This window comes from Labrus bergylta, chromosome 21 (assembly GCF_963930695.1).
Source record: "Labrus bergylta chromosome 21, fLabBer1.1, whole genome shotgun sequence".
Classification (NCBI taxonomy): Eukaryota; Metazoa; Chordata; class Actinopteri; order Labriformes; family Labridae; genus Labrus; species Labrus bergylta.
Window position 1 is genome coordinate 10,661,052 of NC_089215.1, and position 19,797 is coordinate 10,680,848.

At 39.3% G+C, this 19,797-nt stretch overlaps 1 protein-coding gene across 2 annotated transcripts; it reads left to right on the forward strand.

Moving 5' to 3' along the window:
• Positions 1 to 27: 27 nt before the first annotated feature.
• On the forward strand, positions 28 to 18,222 carry fra10ac1 (FRA10A associated CGG repeat 1). 2 transcript variants are annotated; one of them, XM_020642752.3, is made up of 14 exons: positions 28 to 156; positions 566 to 645; positions 1,091 to 1,183; positions 2,328 to 2,373; positions 2,557 to 2,633; positions 2,836 to 2,919; positions 3,131 to 3,215; positions 4,426 to 4,471; positions 13,571 to 13,684; positions 14,837 to 14,879; positions 15,538 to 15,671; positions 15,812 to 15,886; positions 17,323 to 17,407; positions 18,051 to 18,222. In XM_020642752.3, exons 1-14 carry the CDS (start codon positions 139 to 141, stop codon positions 18,091 to 18,093), a joined length of 1,023 nt encoding a protein of 340 aa, XP_020498408.1. In that variant the 5' UTR covers positions 28 to 138; the 3' UTR covers positions 18,094 to 18,222. The 2 variants fall into 2 exon arrangements, with proteins under 2 accessions (XP_020498408.1, XP_020498409.1); XM_020642753.3 differs by having other exon boundaries at positions 32 to 156; positions 15,836 to 15,886.
• The last annotated feature ends 1,575 nt before the right edge of the window (positions 18,223 to 19,797 follow it).

The window sequence follows — 19,797 nt, forward strand, 5'->3', positions numbered from 1 at the left end:
TTTCATCTCGGGCGAATAATTCATGAAGCCAGCGTGAACGTCATTATCCCGCGATGGTGGTTGCGTGTCGTCATCATCCCCGCGACGTTCTTTTTCATTTTGTAAACATCAGCTGGGGAAGTAAATTGAGGAGAAGTCATGGATAATCTCGTGAAGGTATCATTTTAAGTCGATTGATTACTTTGAATAAACGGGAGATTTGGGTGATTATTTCAGCGGTATATGTAGTGTAGCTGGCATGAAACATTAGCCTGTTATTTCTACATCACACTTACGTTACTTGACTTCTTTTGTTGGTCTGACTTCACTTTGAGCAGAGACTTAATGAAGCAAAATCATCTCGGTATAAATCCCACAGACGTTCTGATTACCAACAGTGAAATGTTTCGTATCTTCAGGTCGTGTAGTTTTAACTTACCTGGCGTGTTTATATGAATACACATGTTTCTGTACATTACAGTGTGTCTATGGACCAGCTCTGCTATGTCAGTCTGCTCACTGCTGTGTTTGAGTGTTTCAGTGAATCTTGTGGGGATCCTCACCTGCGGGTTTTGTGTTCCTCCAGGTGCACGGAGGGGGGGGCTATGACTCTGACTTCAGTGATGATGAAGGGCCAGGAGAGTCCTCAGAAAAAGGACTTAAAAGGTGAGGAAAAAAAAGGATTACAAATGCTCAACAACAAATTGATCTGTTCATATCTTTATGCACATCTACACTCATCTAGTGCTTACTTAATGCATATTTTAACTGTGTAGAAAGACACATGAGATGAGATTCAACTTTATTGTCATTACACATATACAAGTATAGAGTAACGAAATGAGGTTTGGCATCTCGCCAGAAGTGCAAATAAGCAGAAAGTGCAAGAGTCTGTGCTATGTACAGTAATTACAAAATTTACAGATGTAGACTAAAAAAAGGGAATTATTGGGTATATATATATGTGTGTGTTATAACACTTAAGTCTTCTAAATATACACAAGTTCCTACCCTGCCAGTTTTATCTAAGTCTATAGTAGTTCACTTTAAGATAGTTTTGATGGATTCATCAACTTGCTAAGCTTTCTCTCTGTATTTGTACCTATGACAGGAAACGTGAGGAGGAAATCCTACAGAAGCCTTTCCAGAAAGGCCGGCACTCAAAGGTGGCTCACCGAAGTTTACACTCCAATGAACTCGACAGGTACAAAGAAATATGCTGTATACGTCCACCACGGCATCCATCTTTCCCCGCTCGCGTCATTCTTTTTTTCGTCTCACGCATTTCACCTGTTCGTGCTGCAATTAAAGTCATCTCTGATAATATATAACAACTGCAATCAGTAGTTAATGACATCATTATATCACAAACTTTCATTTGCAGTTTGTGTGCCTTTGATGCATGACGCAATTAAAGTGAGAGGTATCTAATTTTAACTTTCTTGTTTTAAAAACTTATCACAACTCAGAAACTTTAATTATTTCCCCCAATGCTCTTGCAGTAGCTCCCAGGGAAGATTTGTGCTTTATGAATTCAAGCTTCCAATAAAACCAAATGAGACCATAAATCTTTGAGTAAGGACGGTTTTCTGTGACCTCCATTGTTCTTGTATTAAGCTCCTTTTGTTAAAAGTTTGTTAAAAGTGGAGCAGGATATTCAAAACAGAAATGAACGGGGCTTAATTTTTCTAGTCACACATCATGCTCACAGTACAGTAATGCCAGATATCTTACACATAATACCCTTTTTTTTGAAGGGTTACAATGTTAGACACGATTTTCTGTAGTGACAAAACTATGTTCAGTGTAATCTCTATGTAAATATCCTGCGTAAAAATGCAGAATCCGTTAGCATGGGACAGGATTATCAGGTATCAGAAGTGCTGTAGTTTTGTATTGCAGTCCAAGTAGAATTGCCTGCTCACGCTTCTGACGACTTCTGACTGCATGCAGCAAAACACTCCATGCGGAGAGCTAAAAGGAGGCAGAGCGTATTTCACATTAAAGCAATCCTATAGAACTTTGGCGTTCATCTAACAACGGGTAGTTTCTCTAAACAGATACAAGCATGCAACGTTCAGTGAACAATGCTCTCTAACTCTTGGATGTTGTGCCTCAGTTCTTGCTTCTCGAGTTGCCTATCAGACTTTAAAACGGAGGCAGAGCACGGAAAAGAAAGTATTGGCCGTAAATCCTTTATCCCTAACTGCTGGCTACACGGGAAGCACTAAAATTTGAGCATGACTCCCAGAGGATATATATCGATGTCAGGCATTAGCCAATGGATTCTGAGATTGGATGATGGAGAACCATTCTCACTCTGTTTTTCTGTTTTCTTTTTTTCCCAGAGAGGAAGCCAGGAACAGAAGAGCCCACCTGATATCAATGAATGCTGTATCCTTCTTAAGTTGATCTTGATTTGTTAAGACTTACATATACACATTGAGAAGAATGAGCCATAGATAAAGGGCGACACGTTGAAGGGATCTCTGTGTAAATGCATTAAAACTAAGCATTGTGAGAAATCATTTTTGTGACCACTTGAAAAGAGAGCTGACCCTGAACAGAAGTCTGCAGTTTGAGCGCCATAAGAAGTTTGTGGGGGACTACATACTTTATTATGGAGGACAGATGGCCGACTTGAAACGCTCGAGGTAAGTATTGTGTAGCACATTCAAGCTTGACCGTCAGGCATCTGCTGTCTCTCTGGCCTGAAAGGGAGCCTGCTGTGTTTAGCACATCAGACTTGTGGTCTCCACTCGTTGAATTACAATCGTAAATACAAAGTATTTAAGGAGACTTTCTTCTCTGCTATGCATTTGTGATTATTCTTATTTCATGTCGTCTGTCCGTCAGAGCCAATGACAAAACAGACGTGGATGTGCTGCGAGAGAATCATCGCTTCCTCTGGAGGGATGAGGACGAGGATGACATGACATGGTAACCACGCAGTCAGCCGCTCATGAGGGCTTCTGTTTCATTCAGGGCACTTGTTATTAGCTGTGCTACTCTTTCACAATATTTTCCTCTAAAGGAAGTTAGTTTGAACCGAGAATCCACAAGTATCCAGTACCTGGTGACAAAAAGCAGCTTGTTTCAGATTTGTTGGTGCCTTCTTCTGCCTCACGCTTTCGGCCTTATTCTGTTCCAGGGAAAAAGAACTTGCCAAGAAGTATTACGACAAGCTGTTTAAGGAGTACTGCATTGCTGACCTCAGCAGATACAAGGAAAACAAGGTGGGACGAGTGTCAGTAGGTAGCAGCAGTAGGCGTTCAGCAAATGTCAAACTTCTGAAAGTGTGTGCAGTAACAGGTGGCTCGTGTCAGCTGGTGATTAGTAACTATTTAGAATCAAGTAGCTCAAGTTGTAAAATCAGTGAAAATGCTGAAAGAGGAGGCCAGATTCAGACAGGAATTGGAAGGATGTTATAATCTGTTTTCTGAAGGCAAACCACACAAAGAAAATAACACAGTGTTCATGGAAGCCATCGAATACATCACGATCCATTTTGCAATGAAACTTATTTTCCCGGCGGTGCTTCCATGAGTCAAGGTTAATATTTTATAAGTCAGACACTTATCTCCACCAGCAGTGGTCCACTTTAGATGAATGTGAGGGGTATGATGTGTTTTGGCACTGTGCTCAGTCTCTAGTGACTGTGGACTTTGGTTTGAAGCCAGGCTTTAAAACGGACAATATGTGGAACCCAAGGGCGATGGCTCTGTAGCTGCCCTGGTATGTGTAATGATGCTGTAAGGGATTCATTTTCTATGTTTGATAACTTAGTTGTCAAGTTGACAAACAGCCGATATACGTACATAAAAAAGGATATAATGATGGAGTCATAATTAAAATGTTCATAGTTTATAATCTTGCTCTTTAGCCTTTAGTCCAGTTGGCTCAAAACATGCCGCATAAACTCTGATTACGTCACAAATTATTCATAGCTGTTAATGACTGCAAATGCAGCGCTGAGTTGCATCATTCCCACAAGTTTAGTCAAATTTCGATCAGCTGTGTTGGGTAAATGAGGTGTGACAGCGTGCAGATGCCTGCACAGACAGAGCGAGTGCTGTGAGAGCTGTGCGACGGCATGGGCAGAATACTAACAACTGCATCCCAATCACTGCTCGTTGGTGCTTCAGTCCAACTGCTGGAGACGCTGTATGCATTCACAGAAGACTATACCAACACAACAGTGGTAATGTGCATGGAAAAGATCCATTCACAAGAAGGCAGGCATGACAGGAGAATTCATGTTCAGATTAACCAATGCTTTAAAGCTGCATATCTAACTAATGGCTATTCAGAGATGGAGCAGATACTGAGTTAAGATATGGAAGATTGATTTCAGAGAGAAATTGTAATTTATGCCGCGTGTCTGGCACTTTTATTGTAAGCAATTCAGCTAATTGAAATGGATCTTGTTGAATTTCTGCCCGACAGTTTGGATTCCGTTGGCGGACTGAGAATGAAGTCGTCTCGGGCAAAGGTATGGCCTTTTACCAACGTTATATTCTATTTTACTGCTTATCATAACATAATGTAAGATTTACCTTTGAAACTGATCCAGAATGCGGAAACATTCTTGTTTGCGACATATCGTCTTTTCTTTATGAAGATGTTTACTTAGCCCAGCCAGGTGCCCTAAAACCCTAAGCAAATCCTAGCATTCTGCAGGTTTGTGGTTTGAATTCAGACTGGAAAAGTTTCAAAATAAAGTAAGCAAAAGTGCAAAAAGAATGCAAAAAAAAATACAGTTGGTTTTCGGTGCTGCTGGTGCAAACGCTTCTCTGTCAATATATGGAAGGTGAAGGTAATATTAAAAACACTTCCTGAAAGATTCTAGAAAATAAAAAAAAACAGCAATCAATCCTAAAGAAGTGTTTTTGCTTTGTATAAAATTGACTTTGTGGTTTTATTCTGTTTTGTTGCCTTACTTCCTGTTAGCAAAAAAACTGATGAGAATGTTGTTTTCTTTATATACTAACAGCTATAACAATAAACTATTGTTATTAGTATGTACACTTGGCATAGAAGCATGTAGCATAGATTTGTGACACCTCTGCCATAGTGCCCACAAAACCATTCACACATTTCTCCACTAGATGGCGACAGAGATAACGACAATTCAAACTGCAAAAGAAACATGACTGGGACAATTTCTTTACACTTCACTCCTCATGTTAGACTATTGATGAACACAACTTTCTCTAACTTTACTTTGATTGGTATTGTCTCAGATCAGCATCATAAGCCTTAAATATATTTGCCCCTTCAAATCTTTTCGTCCACTTCTTCACCTCTGAGGTCCTTTTTCACACTTGATCTCTAGATTCGCACAAATTCTCCTTCATGCTTATCTTTTTGCTTTTGTTTACATCTCGCGTCCACGAACGTCCTTCGGTCTATCTTTGCACTTGCGATGGAGCCCACTCTGTACGTCTGGCAGCGCTCCCATGATCATGGTCTATTAATTGTTGGGGATTAGCGCGACACGGCTCCTTCATGCGACACTGACAGATATTTATAGGTTTACCTGGAAGGACGTGATCAGCAACTCTGTGAGAGTAAACCTGCCATGACAGCCCGTTGAGATGCTTTGACCTACATGGACACACAAACACTCTCTCACATACACACACACACACACACACACACACACACACACACACACACACACACAGACACACAAACACACTCTAATACACACACCCGTTTAGATCAATTCACCCTCACAAATATACACAGTATGTCTGAGAAAGCTGACTAAGCCAATATATTGTTCCAGATTAAGACTCTGTAATCTTGGTCTGTGACAGTTCACCCCTGTAGCAAAACTCAACAGGAAGTGGATTAGATTAGGTCAGAGGCACTTCACTTGGACTGTCGCGCCTGTGATTTGTGTACATTAAGAAGAGACATACTTCTTCAGCACTATTAAGAGCATGGGATGGTAAAATCGATACTCATCTAATTCCAACGTCCTCACTCGGAGGTCAAGGAAACACACGAGGGCAAATTGAACGTTAAGAGTGTTTGTGTTGCAAGTTAAAAGTGGAAGACGAGTTCGTCACGGGCTCATCATGACTTTGAAGGCGAATAAAAAGTCCTGTTTAAGAATGAGAAAAGAAGAAAACGTGTGTATTGTTCGTATAGTTACAACTGGATTAGATGTTCAGGTTTCAAAGATGACAAAGCTCGACTTCTTCCTTTGCATAATTTAGAAGCGACTGAACAGTTTCCTCGTGAAACTGATCCATCTGCTTTCAAAGGGCACGCCTCTTCCGATCTGACACTGACACAGTTTTGGGAAATGCTGCCCTGATCATCTCTTACTATCTGTGCACTTCAGGTCATGTTGGTGTTAGGTAATGCTGACTAGTCCTCAACCAATCAGGGGGATTAAGAGGAGCACTGACCTTCATTTTTAAAGGCTTTGATGTGACTTGAGGTCAAGAGAATAGGCCGTTCTCTCTTTTTTGTGTGTGTAAAAAAAAAAAATGGAGGCAGAAGATATGGGAAAGGTCATGTTCTTGCATACGTAATAAAAGGATCTTTCTCTAAATGTTTCATGCCCACTCCCCCTTTTCAAAAAGCATCCTTGATCTGATGAATACTTTTCCCATTGACCATATCCACACACATGCTACATTCATCTTGTTCTGGTATAATGTCGAACTATTATGTTTCAGGTTGTAGGCCCTTCAAATGTTGTGCTTCTGACCATTCACTGAGACATAAAGCTTTAGATTGATCAGCAACCGCAAGGACAATGAAGAGTAGAAATCCAGAGGCCACACTTAAAGTTAGAGAAACATATTTTGTTATCAGAAAACTCAAATTTAAAACCTGTGAATCCTATCCTTTATCCATTTTTTCTACTAGCTCGTCAACACGATGCTCAATAGCACCACTAGTGGACAAAAACCATTCATAGTACCTTTAAGTCATGTGCCCGAGGTCTATGTAACTTCTGTTTTGTGCTGTCCTTAAAATTATAAATCAGCACATTAGGCCAATCAAATTTCAATGTACAGTACAAGGCATATTTTGAAAATCTGTACTTAATTCAGAGTGTTGGGTATGAAAATGTGTCTTAAAGGCCTCTAAATGCAGGGGTTGATAGACAAGTGGGGTGTTGAGACATGCTGGCACTTCATTCCAGCTCCTGTTATTTTCTGCAGGTTTCCCTTCTGGTATAAATTCAGCTTTAGTTTTGCTGTCAGGAGGGAGGTTAGAGGACAAAGGTAGCTGAGTCCAGGCTTATTTTTGGTGGGCCTCCTGTCAAAGTAAATGGAGTGCTGTCTCGCCTTATGAAACTTCCCTGCGTTTAAAAAAAATAATAAAAAAAATGGCCTCAACATGCTCGCTCTCACTTACAGTGTAGGAATCAGGTGTGACCCACCTCTGCCACCTTTCTTTAACTCACACTGTTAGCTGGAGTGCGAGGCCACTTCAAGCCTGCACTGTGACACTCAAGTGTGAAGTTATCGACTGCTAACAGTAGATTTTCTTGGGGTTATTTTTTTTCATTCTTCCATGTTTTTTTTTTTTTTAACACAACTCCCTTTGACTTTTATCTAGGGTTCCTACGCAACGGTTGCTCTGTTACCTGTCAAATTAGAATCATCAACTTATAACAAATGATGATTTAAAGGTACGTCTGCTTTAGTCCGGCCTTGGTTCGAACATAAACTGGATTTTCACTTTGTAAAGATATCCTGCTGAGAAATAAATCAGCCTCTGAAAAGTTATTTGTAACCGTTAAAAGTGATAGCTCATTAACCCCCCGGGCCACTAAGCTTTCAGAGTTACTTAGTCTAAGAATAGAGACTGCCAGTGTCTCTGTCTTTTGATGTTTTGAAGGTGTTTATTTGACTTTTTAAAGTGTGTTGTGTACATCTTAAGTAATGAAAGTAATTCTCAGTAGTCTGCGGATTGTCTAAATCTCCCTCTCTCTTTAGGCAGCCTTAATGCAGGTCTTTGTTTACCTATGGTATAAACAACACTCAGCGGTATGTGCTGCTCTTTGGTCGACTACAGGGTGCTGTGGAGTAAATCAAAGTTGCAAAATACACCGTTCAACTTCAGGTCATCCGTCTGGGACTACTCATCAATATTAAAGACAAAAAAAAAAAAAAAAAAAAAAAGGCTAAATCTGATCCAGAGTCAGAGGTGGGAGTGTGTGTGTGGAAAAAAAGAATCATTCATTCAGAGGCCAGTTACATTCCCAATATTTGAAAAATCTGCCTGAGGGGGCAGTGAGCGTGGACCGTGCAGTGTTTCCCACAGGCTGAGAATTTATTAAAGGTGGTTGACCCCGAGGAGAGGGGGAGGTAGAGGGAGGTGGTTCTGTTTTCCAGCCAACTCTGGCTTCACAAGCTCAATAACTATTGCACTTGAATACAGGCAGACTTCTCAATCATGTCTGCACTTCAATATCTGTTCATTTGGGAAACATGTAAACATGCTCAGCAAAAGGCAAAATCCATCCTGTCAGTCAGTGCTCACCCCCTTCATTATGAGTTTCAGTTGCTTCCTTCTGGTTCTCGGTTCAGATGTCTCTCAGTAGAAACCAATAGATACTGGCACTCTTTTGTCCCCAATGCCATTAACCTCCTTAATTCATTTCAGGGGGGGGGTAGTTGTGTTGGTTCTGCTGTTGGTACCTGATGCTGATGCTGATGCCTGACGCTGAACTCGGCTGTGTCACTTTGGTCACTTTGTATTGGAAAAACAAAACCTGAGGAAGAGCCCGGTCAGCTCGAAAACATTGTGTTCCTTTAATGCACATATAGCAAATAAACAAGTTTATATCCGGGAGCCATAGTGTTGCGAGTTTTTGTTTGTATCATAAGTATTTTTTTCAATTAAGCACCTAATCAAGTGATGTGTGTGTGTTTTTTGACTTTTTCAGTTTATGTTGGAAACATAGTTAGCAGTCACTCTCTCTCTCTCTCTCTCTCCCTCTCACTTGCTCTCTCTCTGTCTCGCTCTCTCTCTCATGTATGTAGGCTGATATTATTGTAGTTTTGTACAGTATGTATTTCACTGTTTAATGTGCACTTGTGGTTTTTATTACTAGTGATGAGTACTTAACAAATAGTGTCCTGTTTATATTCTTGACTTGGCACTTTATTTTTTTCTGCAATGGAAGCTGCTGAGAGCCACAGTCAAAGATCATGGCCGCTGTATTCAGTGCATCATAGCCTCTTCCTTTTTACCTCATTAGCTTTCTACGTGTGTATTGTGTCTCTTGTCTTTCTCTGTCCTGTTAACGCCTTGCTGCAAAGCAAATTGCCCTTCGAGGGAGGAAAATCAAGTTGAATCTGTAGGATTATGACAGTTTATTATGCTTAGTCATGATGGAAATTAGTGTAGATTTGCAACAGCATCTGTTCTGAAAATCTTTGACTTTGAAGCAAAAGCTTTGCCTTTCGGGAAGTTTGATACGTTTTTTGCTTTCTTGCTGAGAGTTAGATGACAAGACTGATACCACACTCATGTCTGTAATGCCGCTATGACAGCAGCTGGTTAGATTACATCGTCACAACCACTGGAATATGAACAAAGAGCAAGTCTGGCCTTTGGTGAAAATACGAAACCCAACTGTGAGCGCTTGTTAAGCTTGCTGAGTTACACGTCATGTCATGTTTGTTAAATCAGTTAATAAAAAAGAACAAATGTAGCAACATCAATGTGTGGTTTTTAGAGGGTTTTGCACCGCACAATTGTTTGGCCTTGCACACGCAGTGATTGCCTTGAGTTGCATAAAGGCTTTTGATGAGGACAAAACTCCAGAGAAGAGACTGTAACTGCCCATTAAATAGTCCCTAACCTTATTTGGCAGTCTGTTTTGTTACCTTCTTTTTTGGGGCCGTTTTGCCTTTATTGGATAGGACAGCTAAAGAGAGACAGTGAAATGCTGGGAGGTGAAAGCAGGGGACGACATGCAGAGGGGGCAGGAAGTCAGGATTCGAACACACAAGCCGCTGCCTCGAGGACGATAGCCTCTGTACATGTGGCGCACAACATAACCGCAGGGCTTGCCAGACATGCAAGCCCATCACAGCAGTGTGGTGCGCGAAAGCCTTTTTGTCCATCCACAAAAACAAGCTTGTGATAGGCTGCGAGCACAGGACCAAAGATGTTCTATTAAACGGGAGCGCTCTGCTGTTTTTAACACTTTACTGTAGCAACAATGACAGTCATTCACAAGTTTTCCCCCTGTTTATCATTTTTCCATTTTGTTACCTTTTGAAAGGTGTCATTGTTTCCCTCAGTCCCAAGAACTTCATACTAAGCTAAGTAAGCTAAGCTAGGTAAACAAATAGTATTTACTGACTGGCCATCAGTATTAATCTTCTCATCTCCTTTTAAGCATGAGATCAACCAAGTGAGTCAAAGGTCATGTAAGGTTGAGTGAATTAAGAGTAAACACACAGCAAACTGGTGCATCATAATAAAGTGAGTTGCTAATTTAACTTTATACCTGACATTCTTACTCTGTGAAAAACCAGCCTAGCTTAACACGTCCTCAGACAACTTTTCCCAACTACCCAAGAGAGAATCAAAAGTGAAAAGGCACCGGTTCAGTCTGTCACTACCCTGTGACTTCATCTAGTGAATGTTAATCATGCAGCCATCTGTCCTGTTGTGTTTCCATCCTGATCTCAGGCCACTGGCTGGTGGCATTAGTGACCATTGACGTAGGAGGACAGGAGTTCCCTCTCTTAATGGGTTTAGTCAGCCAGCCTGATGCTAGTTCTTTTAATGGCGTATGTGAGGCTCACATGATGTGTGAGGATACCCACTACTTATCAACAAAACACGTTGATCCTCTTTTTTTTTTTTTCTTTTTTTTTTTTATTCCAAAGGGTTTTAACAGCAACCCACACAGGAGCTTTTGTGTAAAGCTGGTAAGAAGGGATGCCCCGTGTTGCAGCATAATGAAAATCTGCCGTCTGTTCATTGCCACGGTGAATACAGTTGTGCTTATATTCTGTAATTTGGGTAAATGAGTGACCAGTAGGGGGAAAACTATAAGAAAAAAGTTAATAATTGTTTCCTAGCCTTGACTTTCATTCTTTTCTTCTTTTTTTTTTTAAATTTATGTTAAAATAAAAGTTTTCCAGAAAGAGATTTATGTAGCTGGAGGGTATAGCTCATTGAAACTCACCATGTTTAACCTTCTGTTATATTAAATTCTTTTACATTCAACAATGAACAGCTTCCCTGCAGCAGCAAGGGGATTCAGTACTTTATTCAAGGGCTCTCAGCTTTGTTTGGAAAAAAGCGCAGGCTCTTAACTTCATTCTTCATTCTTAGCAGATCAAAGCTGGAGTGTGTTCAAAAGGAAGATGTATTTGATTGTTGTGTGTCTGTGTGTGTGTGTGTGTGTGTGTGTGTGTGTGTCTGTGTGTGTATGTGTGTATGTGTGTGTGTGTGTGTGTGTGTGTAACGGAGAGAGTACGATGTCATGGAAGAATTCCAGCACGATTGTAATTGACGTCACCGATGATGGTAAAGAAGAGTCTGGAGTCTCTCAGGTCTCCTGGCACCTGTCAGTCCTCATGGTGGAACGTTGGCAAAGAGTTGATAGGATGGCCCCGTCGACAGTCACACCCACATAGTGTCACAAAAGTATGAGTCATTGTTGATTTAAAGGGACAGGCTTGCTTCTAAGTTAATTTTCACCTAGAACTATTTTAAATTTAAGACAATACAATTATAGGTAACCAATTAGTAGCTTCTTTTAGTTAATGCAACCGTTTTAATTTGATTACAATATTCCGCCTCGCTCATTGTGGATTTAGGTACTGCATTGTTGGTTATTAACTAAACCTTACAGATCCTTTATACAACAAAGACATCATTTTATATGACTAGCTTATATATTAATATTTTACTGGTATGTTTCTTGACTATAGGACTACTCCATTTTGTATTCCTATTTTACATGTTTCCCTTTGAACCAATACCACCATGGCCAATTCTTTGTATGTGTTGCCTTACTCATCAATAGACCTGATTCTAAATTGGAATGTCTGAACAACAACAAATTTGTTGTAATAGATGAGATGATCCAATGACTGTTCCTCTTGCAATCATCAGGTCACATTTAATAACATTAATTTGGTAATTCCACATGGCTGTTCTTATATTCAAACGTCAGTGAGAATAAGATTGATGACAAAGATTCAATCTTTGCACATAGAGAGGTAGCGTGAACTATGATTTAAGCTGCCTTCCCTCTTTATATGCTCATTTCTGGCAAAAAAAAGACGCACAAACCTAACAATAGCTACATCTAATCATTTTTCTTGTATGAAATCGGTGGACAACATTGGTTAAAGCTGCAGACCTGACTGTAATTTGTTCAGATTTGACAGAATAAATACCCCATTGCAAAAAAAAAAGAAAAAAGAACAACCTCAAAGTGTAAATCTCCAATTCAACAAATGGGTTGGGTTTTCTATATATATACTTCAAAGTAAGAGAATTATAACCTTACACAAATTATTTTGAGAGTTGTGATCGTACGTTATTCCCTGAGCCCTCATGGTTGATCAAAGTGATTTCAAGTATAATAGTAGTTATAAAAGTATAATGGTTTATGGCGTGCATCGTCACTGGTAATGATGGAATGGAAAATAAACAAAAAATGATGGAAAACTTAATCAGTCCCACCCGGTCCCACCTCAATCTTTGGCTCTAAAGCGTCCCTGCTCATAGACAGTCTATTTAATCTCAACTCCGAATTCATGCTTTGATATTGTCTTCAATTTGGTCGAATATAATCTCAAGCCATCCTAAATAAAGCCAGACCACTTTCCGGTAACTGTAGCCAGAAGTGTCTTTTTAAGCTTACGTCATAGCTCACTAATCTTACACAGCACGTGAGGATAAATTGCCCCACAGCCCAAGTGGCCCCAAGCAATGACAGCCAGCGTCACCTCACCTGAACGTTTACAGAGTCTCAAGCTTTGGCAGATGAGGGCAGACATCACTTTCCTTCTCACAGAGTAAGGAGTATTCCTCGCCCGTTTGCCAAGAATGGACTGCTCTGACGCACACGCTCCCATTGCTACAATCTGGAGGAACCTTGGAGACCAGATCAATGCCACCCTAAGCTCCTCTGGGGATAATAGGCAGGCTGTGCAGCGGCTGGAGGGAAGCCTGAGGGGATGAGGAAGAGCTGCAGAAAGGGAGATGAGAAGGGGCAGGGGGATAAGGAGAAAGGGGTGTAGAAATGGGGGGGGGCAGGAATTGGAGGATGCCTGACACAATCTGTACTCTCAGGAGACTTGTCTGCCTCTCTTTATGCTGAAACAAAACATTTCTCTTTTTACCATTCCGTTCTATTTGTGTTGTGTTTATTTTTTATTCCTCATAATTAGAGTATGTGTTCATACACTGTCAAGGCTCTGTGGCTTGCTTAAACTTTACCTCATTAATTATCAACAAATATCCTATTTCTGTAAGTGTTTTCATGTTTTGAATTGCAATAATTAAGACATGGATATATTAAATGTCTCTTTAATATTATTGTATTATTATACAGTAAATATACTTTCTGGTCCTCCAGGTCAGTTCCAGTGTGGAAACAAACGTTGTGAGAAGCAGGAAGGCCTAAAAAGCTGGGAGGTGAATTTTGCCTACGTGGAACACAGTGAGAAGAGAAATGCATTGGTCAAACTAAGTAAATGCTCATTGATTTTTTCGCTTATTCTGTAATAAATGTTTGTGTGTGTGTGTGTGTGTGTGTGCGCGTGTGTGTGTGTGCATGTGTGCGTGTGTGTGTGTGCATGTGTGTGTGTGTGTGTGTGTGTGTGTTTGTGCGGGTGCATGCATGTGTGTGTGCGGCTTTGTCCTAGGCCTAGTGGGGATTCCCCTCTAAGACCAGGCTCATAATAATAATAATCCTCCTCCAGGTATCATACTGCAGAAAATCCTGTTAAAATAATAACGTTAAATAGACAACTACCAGTCACAATGAACTCAGTCAAGCAGGAAATGAAAGTTTCTTTTAACAAGCAACAGGTTGCTTCCATTCATGTAGTTCCTCCTCAACTTAAATGTTTTCTAAATTGTTGTAGTTCTAAATCAAACATTTAGACACTGCTAAATCTGTTGACAGTAAAGAAACACAGTCTGATGACCCAAGATCATTGACTTAGTAAGGCATTTTGGAGAAATGTTATTGCTAGGTATAATAGGTAAATTAATTTATTATGATAGATTATTGAATATATTCTTAAAACATGTATGCATTTATGTATAAACAGAGCTTCAAATCTTAGTGTGTAATATAAAAAAAAATATATCTGACAGAGCTTAATAGGAATTCCACAGGGTTCTGTTCTGGGTCCTCTTCAATTTCTGTATACAATTATTGAAGTTCACAGACATTTGTGTACGGAATTAGGTGGCAACTTGAACTGAAAACTGGGCTCAAGTCCGATTAAAATAGAAGCAGGTGTGAATTCAAAAAAGGAAGTTAAGTACACCCATCTTAATACGATACAAAAATTATAAATAAATCCCAACAAAAATTATTTTAAATGCAAAATCATTTTGATTAAAAATTCTATTAATTTTGATTTACTATTGAACTGCTAATAGGTGGCAACTGTAGCTGTAAGACTCATGTCTGATTCCTAAAGTAAAGAAAAAACAACACATTTTTCAACCTTTGCGAGAAACCAATGGCATTTAAGTTAATAAGCTGAAATTAAAGTTCAGGGGAAAACTATCAAAGTGTTTTGAAACTCTTAACATATTTTATTTAAACTGTATGTACCAGTCCTAATAATCCTTAAATTATTTTAATTGTTTTTTTGTTTTTTTAAAGGAATATGCCCTGAATGCTCTTTCAAACTCAACTACCACCACAAGTAAGCTCTTAAACTTCTCACCCATTTGACATATTTTCACAAATGATGTCAATCTTTAAACCCATGATAGGTATTTTTTAAAGATTTCAAAGATTGTGCAATGGTCTGTGAGGAGAAGGGCAGGTCATCTTGGACAATGAGCGAGGATTGTTTTCCAGCTTGTTATGATTCAACCTGTCTTTTTAAACATCAGCTGACTTTCCCTCACGCTCTTTTGAGTGTCATGACTACTTTTCACATTCATAATTTTTGCAAATGGAAGATTTACACATCTGACTGTGAAAGCAAAGTTTGAGTTATCGATGGAGATAGAATTGTCTCAAAAAGATTTATACATATTGAAATGATATGTATAAATATGCATACATTTATAAATATACAAATACAAATATACAAATAAAAACGTGACATCACAAATGTGACACCTTGGCTTTTTACAGTAAGTTACATTTGAATAGTCCCTAGCAGACTTTGTAACAAGAAAGCCTTCATTCATTTAAGCTCTGGCAAAATTGCAATGATTTATTCATGAATGTGCCAATGGCACCTCTGAAAGTGCCATTGGTCCCCAAGGATTTTAGATTGTCTCCAAAATAGTGCTGTAATTGGCTGCTTTATAGTGTGAATACATTTCCTAGTAGTGTGATTCTGTTTGCAGGAGAAAGGAGGTAAAAGCAAAGAAAATCACTAAAAGGTTATCTGAGAATCAGGAGCCGCCACAGAAGAAGAAGAAAAAGAAGACGAAGCGGTCCTCTTCACACTCAAAGAAGCACAAACACAAGAGGCACCGAGGTAGGACTCCTTAATTAATTAGATGATGTCAACAGATAGAAAGAGACTGTTGAAGCTTTTGGTTTTGTTTTAAGAAATTATTTCATGTTATTCTTTTGTTTTGATATAATTTTTTGTAACAACTCTCACATTATTTATAGCCTTCTCTCCTTGTTCGCCTACAGATCGCCCCACCTCTTCCAGCAGCTCAGAGGAGTCCCAGGACTCAGACAAAGGTAGCCTTCATAACTCCTACACACACACACACACACACACACACACACACACACACACACACACACACACACACACACACACACACACACACACACACACACACACACACACACACACACACACATACATTGGAGAGTTCATGATCTATTCCCCCTGACCTTCGGGGCGTGACACTCCTCTTAAATTCTGGAGTGAAAACACTCTGACAGACCTTTCTGGAAAACCCTCCTTGAGCCCTGTAGTTAATATTGATAGACAGATTGCAGGTCTGTTCTTTATCAACCATCTTTCACCCCACTTCTCTTGACTTTCTTGTTTCATCTTTTCTTTTTACCCTTCACTGTGAGGAGCATGAAAAGAAGAACATATTTGACCCTCTGTTCCAGGGTCTGGATGGATGGATGGCTGTATGGGTGGACTAGTTCACAAAAACAATTCTTCTCTGTCTAGAGGTTTTGTCACTGAGTTCAACATGAATTGTAATCCATACCCAAACACTCACTTATTTTCTTGTATTGACTTAGACAAACAGCAGTTGAAGGCTGAACTGGATTTAACCTAGGAATCCAAAAAAAAAATCATGCAATATTTGAGTGACGCGTTCAGGGATAGTTGAGGACTTTAAAGTCATAGAAGCACTTTGTATTCCGGAAAATAAGGAGAACTTTTTAGTTGGACTACATACAGAGGGGTTGTTTTGTACAATGTGATTTGGTCTGATCCCTCTCAGGCTTACAAAAATAGTCTACTGGTCCTATAAAGACTACAAATTATAGAGCCACATCTATAGATAGTAATGATTGACCCGTCTTAGTTGATACTGACTTGCACTTTATACAGCTTACCTAAGACATTACAGTACACCGAATTAGCACAAGCTAACTGGCCCACCGTGAACCAAAAGCTCTTTGGCTCATTGGTATTTATGGTTCCAGGTTATTTATGACAATAAATATAAAAAGCCTAATTAATCCATGATCTAAATTAGGCTATTGGTAAGTTGCAACTTGATATTCCTTTAAAAGAAATATAAGGCCATTTATTTACAGGCTTTTATTTCCAGCAGAAAAGAAAATTAGCTGATTGGTCAGATATAGACCAATAGATAGTATCTATTCTGAAAGGTAGAATTGTTGATTCTTGGAAAGGTTTTTTTTTATATTGTACATATATTGTCAGTAAAATCCTGGACACTTCAAGGCCAAAATTTTTTCCCGCATTACACACATGAATAGCTAGTTGACTGTGAAGAGATAATTGCTGTACTGAAAGAGGATATTATATCAGATCGCCTACCCCACCTTTATTCTCTGAGCAAAAAGTCACACCAATCCGACAACCCTGACCTTGCAACTGATGAAAAGAGGTTATTTGGTCGACCCAGTTTCCCTTTCTGGAAGCCTGACTGACAGCTTTCTGAAACTCTCCAATCTAGACTCTGAAGCTGGAGATGAGCGAGAAGGCCAATCAGAAGCCGACCACTGGCGAGGACCCGCCCCTGCAGTGGACGAAAAGTCAAGGTGAGCTTAACAGCTAATGTTCATATTATACCAGACTCTGTAAGTTGCTGTAAAACCATCAGAGACAACCTTTACCACTTAGGTCCTTATAAGAAACTTACCTCTATATAGCACACAGTATGTAGACCTCTCAGATATCATGCACAAAGCTTTTCTGATCTGTCAGGAAGCTGCTAAACCTTTTACTTGCTCCTGCCATGCATCTCCTGATATGGGATTTCTGTTGTTAGATAGATCAACGCTGGGAAGGCTATGAGTATTAGTGCAGTGTTAAAAAAAGTACATGTACCCTGACGTTAGGTTATATGGTGGTTGTGCTTTTGAATAAGATGTTATGTCTCTACGATTACGTTAGGATAATCATGCTGAAGAACACCTTTATGCCAGCCTACTAATTTGTCAGGATGTTGGTACATTTTGTGTCTTTCTGCACCATGTTTGCCTTCATTTAAATTATGTCTGTTTTGTATTCCTTGTTTTTTTTTAATTCCGTAGAGTTTAAAATAAAAAACAGTTCTATAAATAGCACATTTCTAACAGTGCCAGCTAGTCAGGGGCCACTCAGGCAAAACATTTAACAGTCTGTGTGGTGCATGACAGAAAGGTAACTTTTTCCATGATTTTGTTTGTTGAATCTGTCTAGGGAAGAGGAATTTGACGACTACTTTGAAGACATGTTTCTTTGACTTTGCTGGTATCAGCGGACGTCCTGCTGTGAATACACTTCTGTCGGAGCCTCACTGACATTACAAGATGTTCTGTTTGATTGCATGTGTTATTACGTCTACAGAAATAAACCAAATGTTTACCTTGTATCTGTCAGAGTCTTCACAATACTATCAGCATCTCTGTTTCAATTCAAACACCATCATGGCAGAACATCATTTAAAAAAAAGGTTTTGTCACTGGAGCAGAAACTAGAGATGGCAGTGTCTGACTGTGCTTTGGTCCACAACTTGACTGAAAAGTCTTCATACATTTTTGATTGGATGAGTTGGATTAACTTTAGAAAAAGCTCTCCTTTCCTCAGAGCCAACAGGAGTATACACAGGAACATTTTTATTTCCGTTGGTTCAATATTTTTTTCCAAAAAACCTAAATTTGTTACATTCCAGCCCAGCCCTAGCTAATTTTAGATGCTAACATAGATGCTAATTTTAACATTGTTAACAAAACACCTGACCTCTATTATGTTACTGTCATTCACCAAAAAAGCAGTAAAATACCTTATTTTGTTTTCTTGAAGGAGGTTGAGCAAACCATGAAAAAAAAAAAATTGCTCTACTTACATAAAAATGCTGTCAAGGCTGTTAATGTCTGTGCTAACCTTCTGCTCTTTTGTTCATGTTTTTCTTGTATTGCTGAATCTATTCAAAGTTTTCCTGTGAAATTAAGCTTAAAAGAAAACATCTTTTAGCAATTTTGTTTACACATTAGCATACTGACATGAGGAGCATTTAGCTTAATTAGCATATTTATAGACCACTTGTTCTGTTTATTATATAAGAATTATCTTAACTTTAAGTTATATTTTATTATATGAATCTTTACTTTAGATGTTGCCACCTTTTTTTGACTGCTACTCATTACTGTGTAAGTGAAAATGCATTGTAGCAGCTGCGGTAACAATACAAGAGTCTAGCACTCAGCTCTGAAAAAGGGAACCAGGATTAGCTAAAGATTTCCCGCCTGCCAAGGGCAAATTGAAGCACTGCCTTGACTTCAACTCTTGAAACAGGAAACTGCGTGAGGTTGCTAAGAGATTATAGACCTTGGCTTAAATAAAGACAATTACTTTACCTCTTACTGCTCCGTTTGTCTCACTTTAACTTTCATCCCAGCTTTCTCGGTAGAAGACATTTACCGTTCGACTGATGGGAAAGTTAGCTAACAGGTGGTGAAGTGGAGTAATTGGAACACAGTAATAACTGTTTGTTGTTGTTTTTGTAGTGGCAGTGGGACATTATTTGCCCCCCTGGATGTACCTAAACTCCTGGATGCATTTACAGTTAATCAGTTTTGTTTTTAACATCTGTTTTCATGGCTAAAAATTCTTGCCTTCACGCCTGGGTACACTTTAAGCCCTTGCTAACATCCTGGGACTCATTTTTAAATGCAAAGAAAAACAATTTAAGCTTTCCTTGCTACATATTTGAAGACGTAAACATCACATATTTTTGAATGAGGGGGCTTTTAAGTTTGACCAGTCATATTTTTTGGGAGCCTTGTGGAGATGGATTGAAGGGCTCCTTTTACCACTGACCCCCAATTATCGGGGGAAAGAAAGGTCATGTTGATGCAGAGTTTGACAAGCGGATGTGTCCCCCAAATGATAGATTATAGGGCTTGTTCTCTGTGTTCCCTAGCCAAATATTCAATTTTGTCAGGGG

Coding starts and splice junctions, on each gene's coding strand:
- fra10ac1 (XM_020642752.3), top strand. Junction 2,920..3,130: donor GACGAGGATGACATGACATG/GTAACCACGCAG, acceptor ATTCTGTTCCAG/GGAAAAAGAACTTGCCAAGA. Junction 3,216..4,425: donor GCAGATACAAGGAAAACAAG/GTGGGACGAGTG, acceptor TCTGCCCGACAG/TTTGGATTCCGTTGGCGGAC.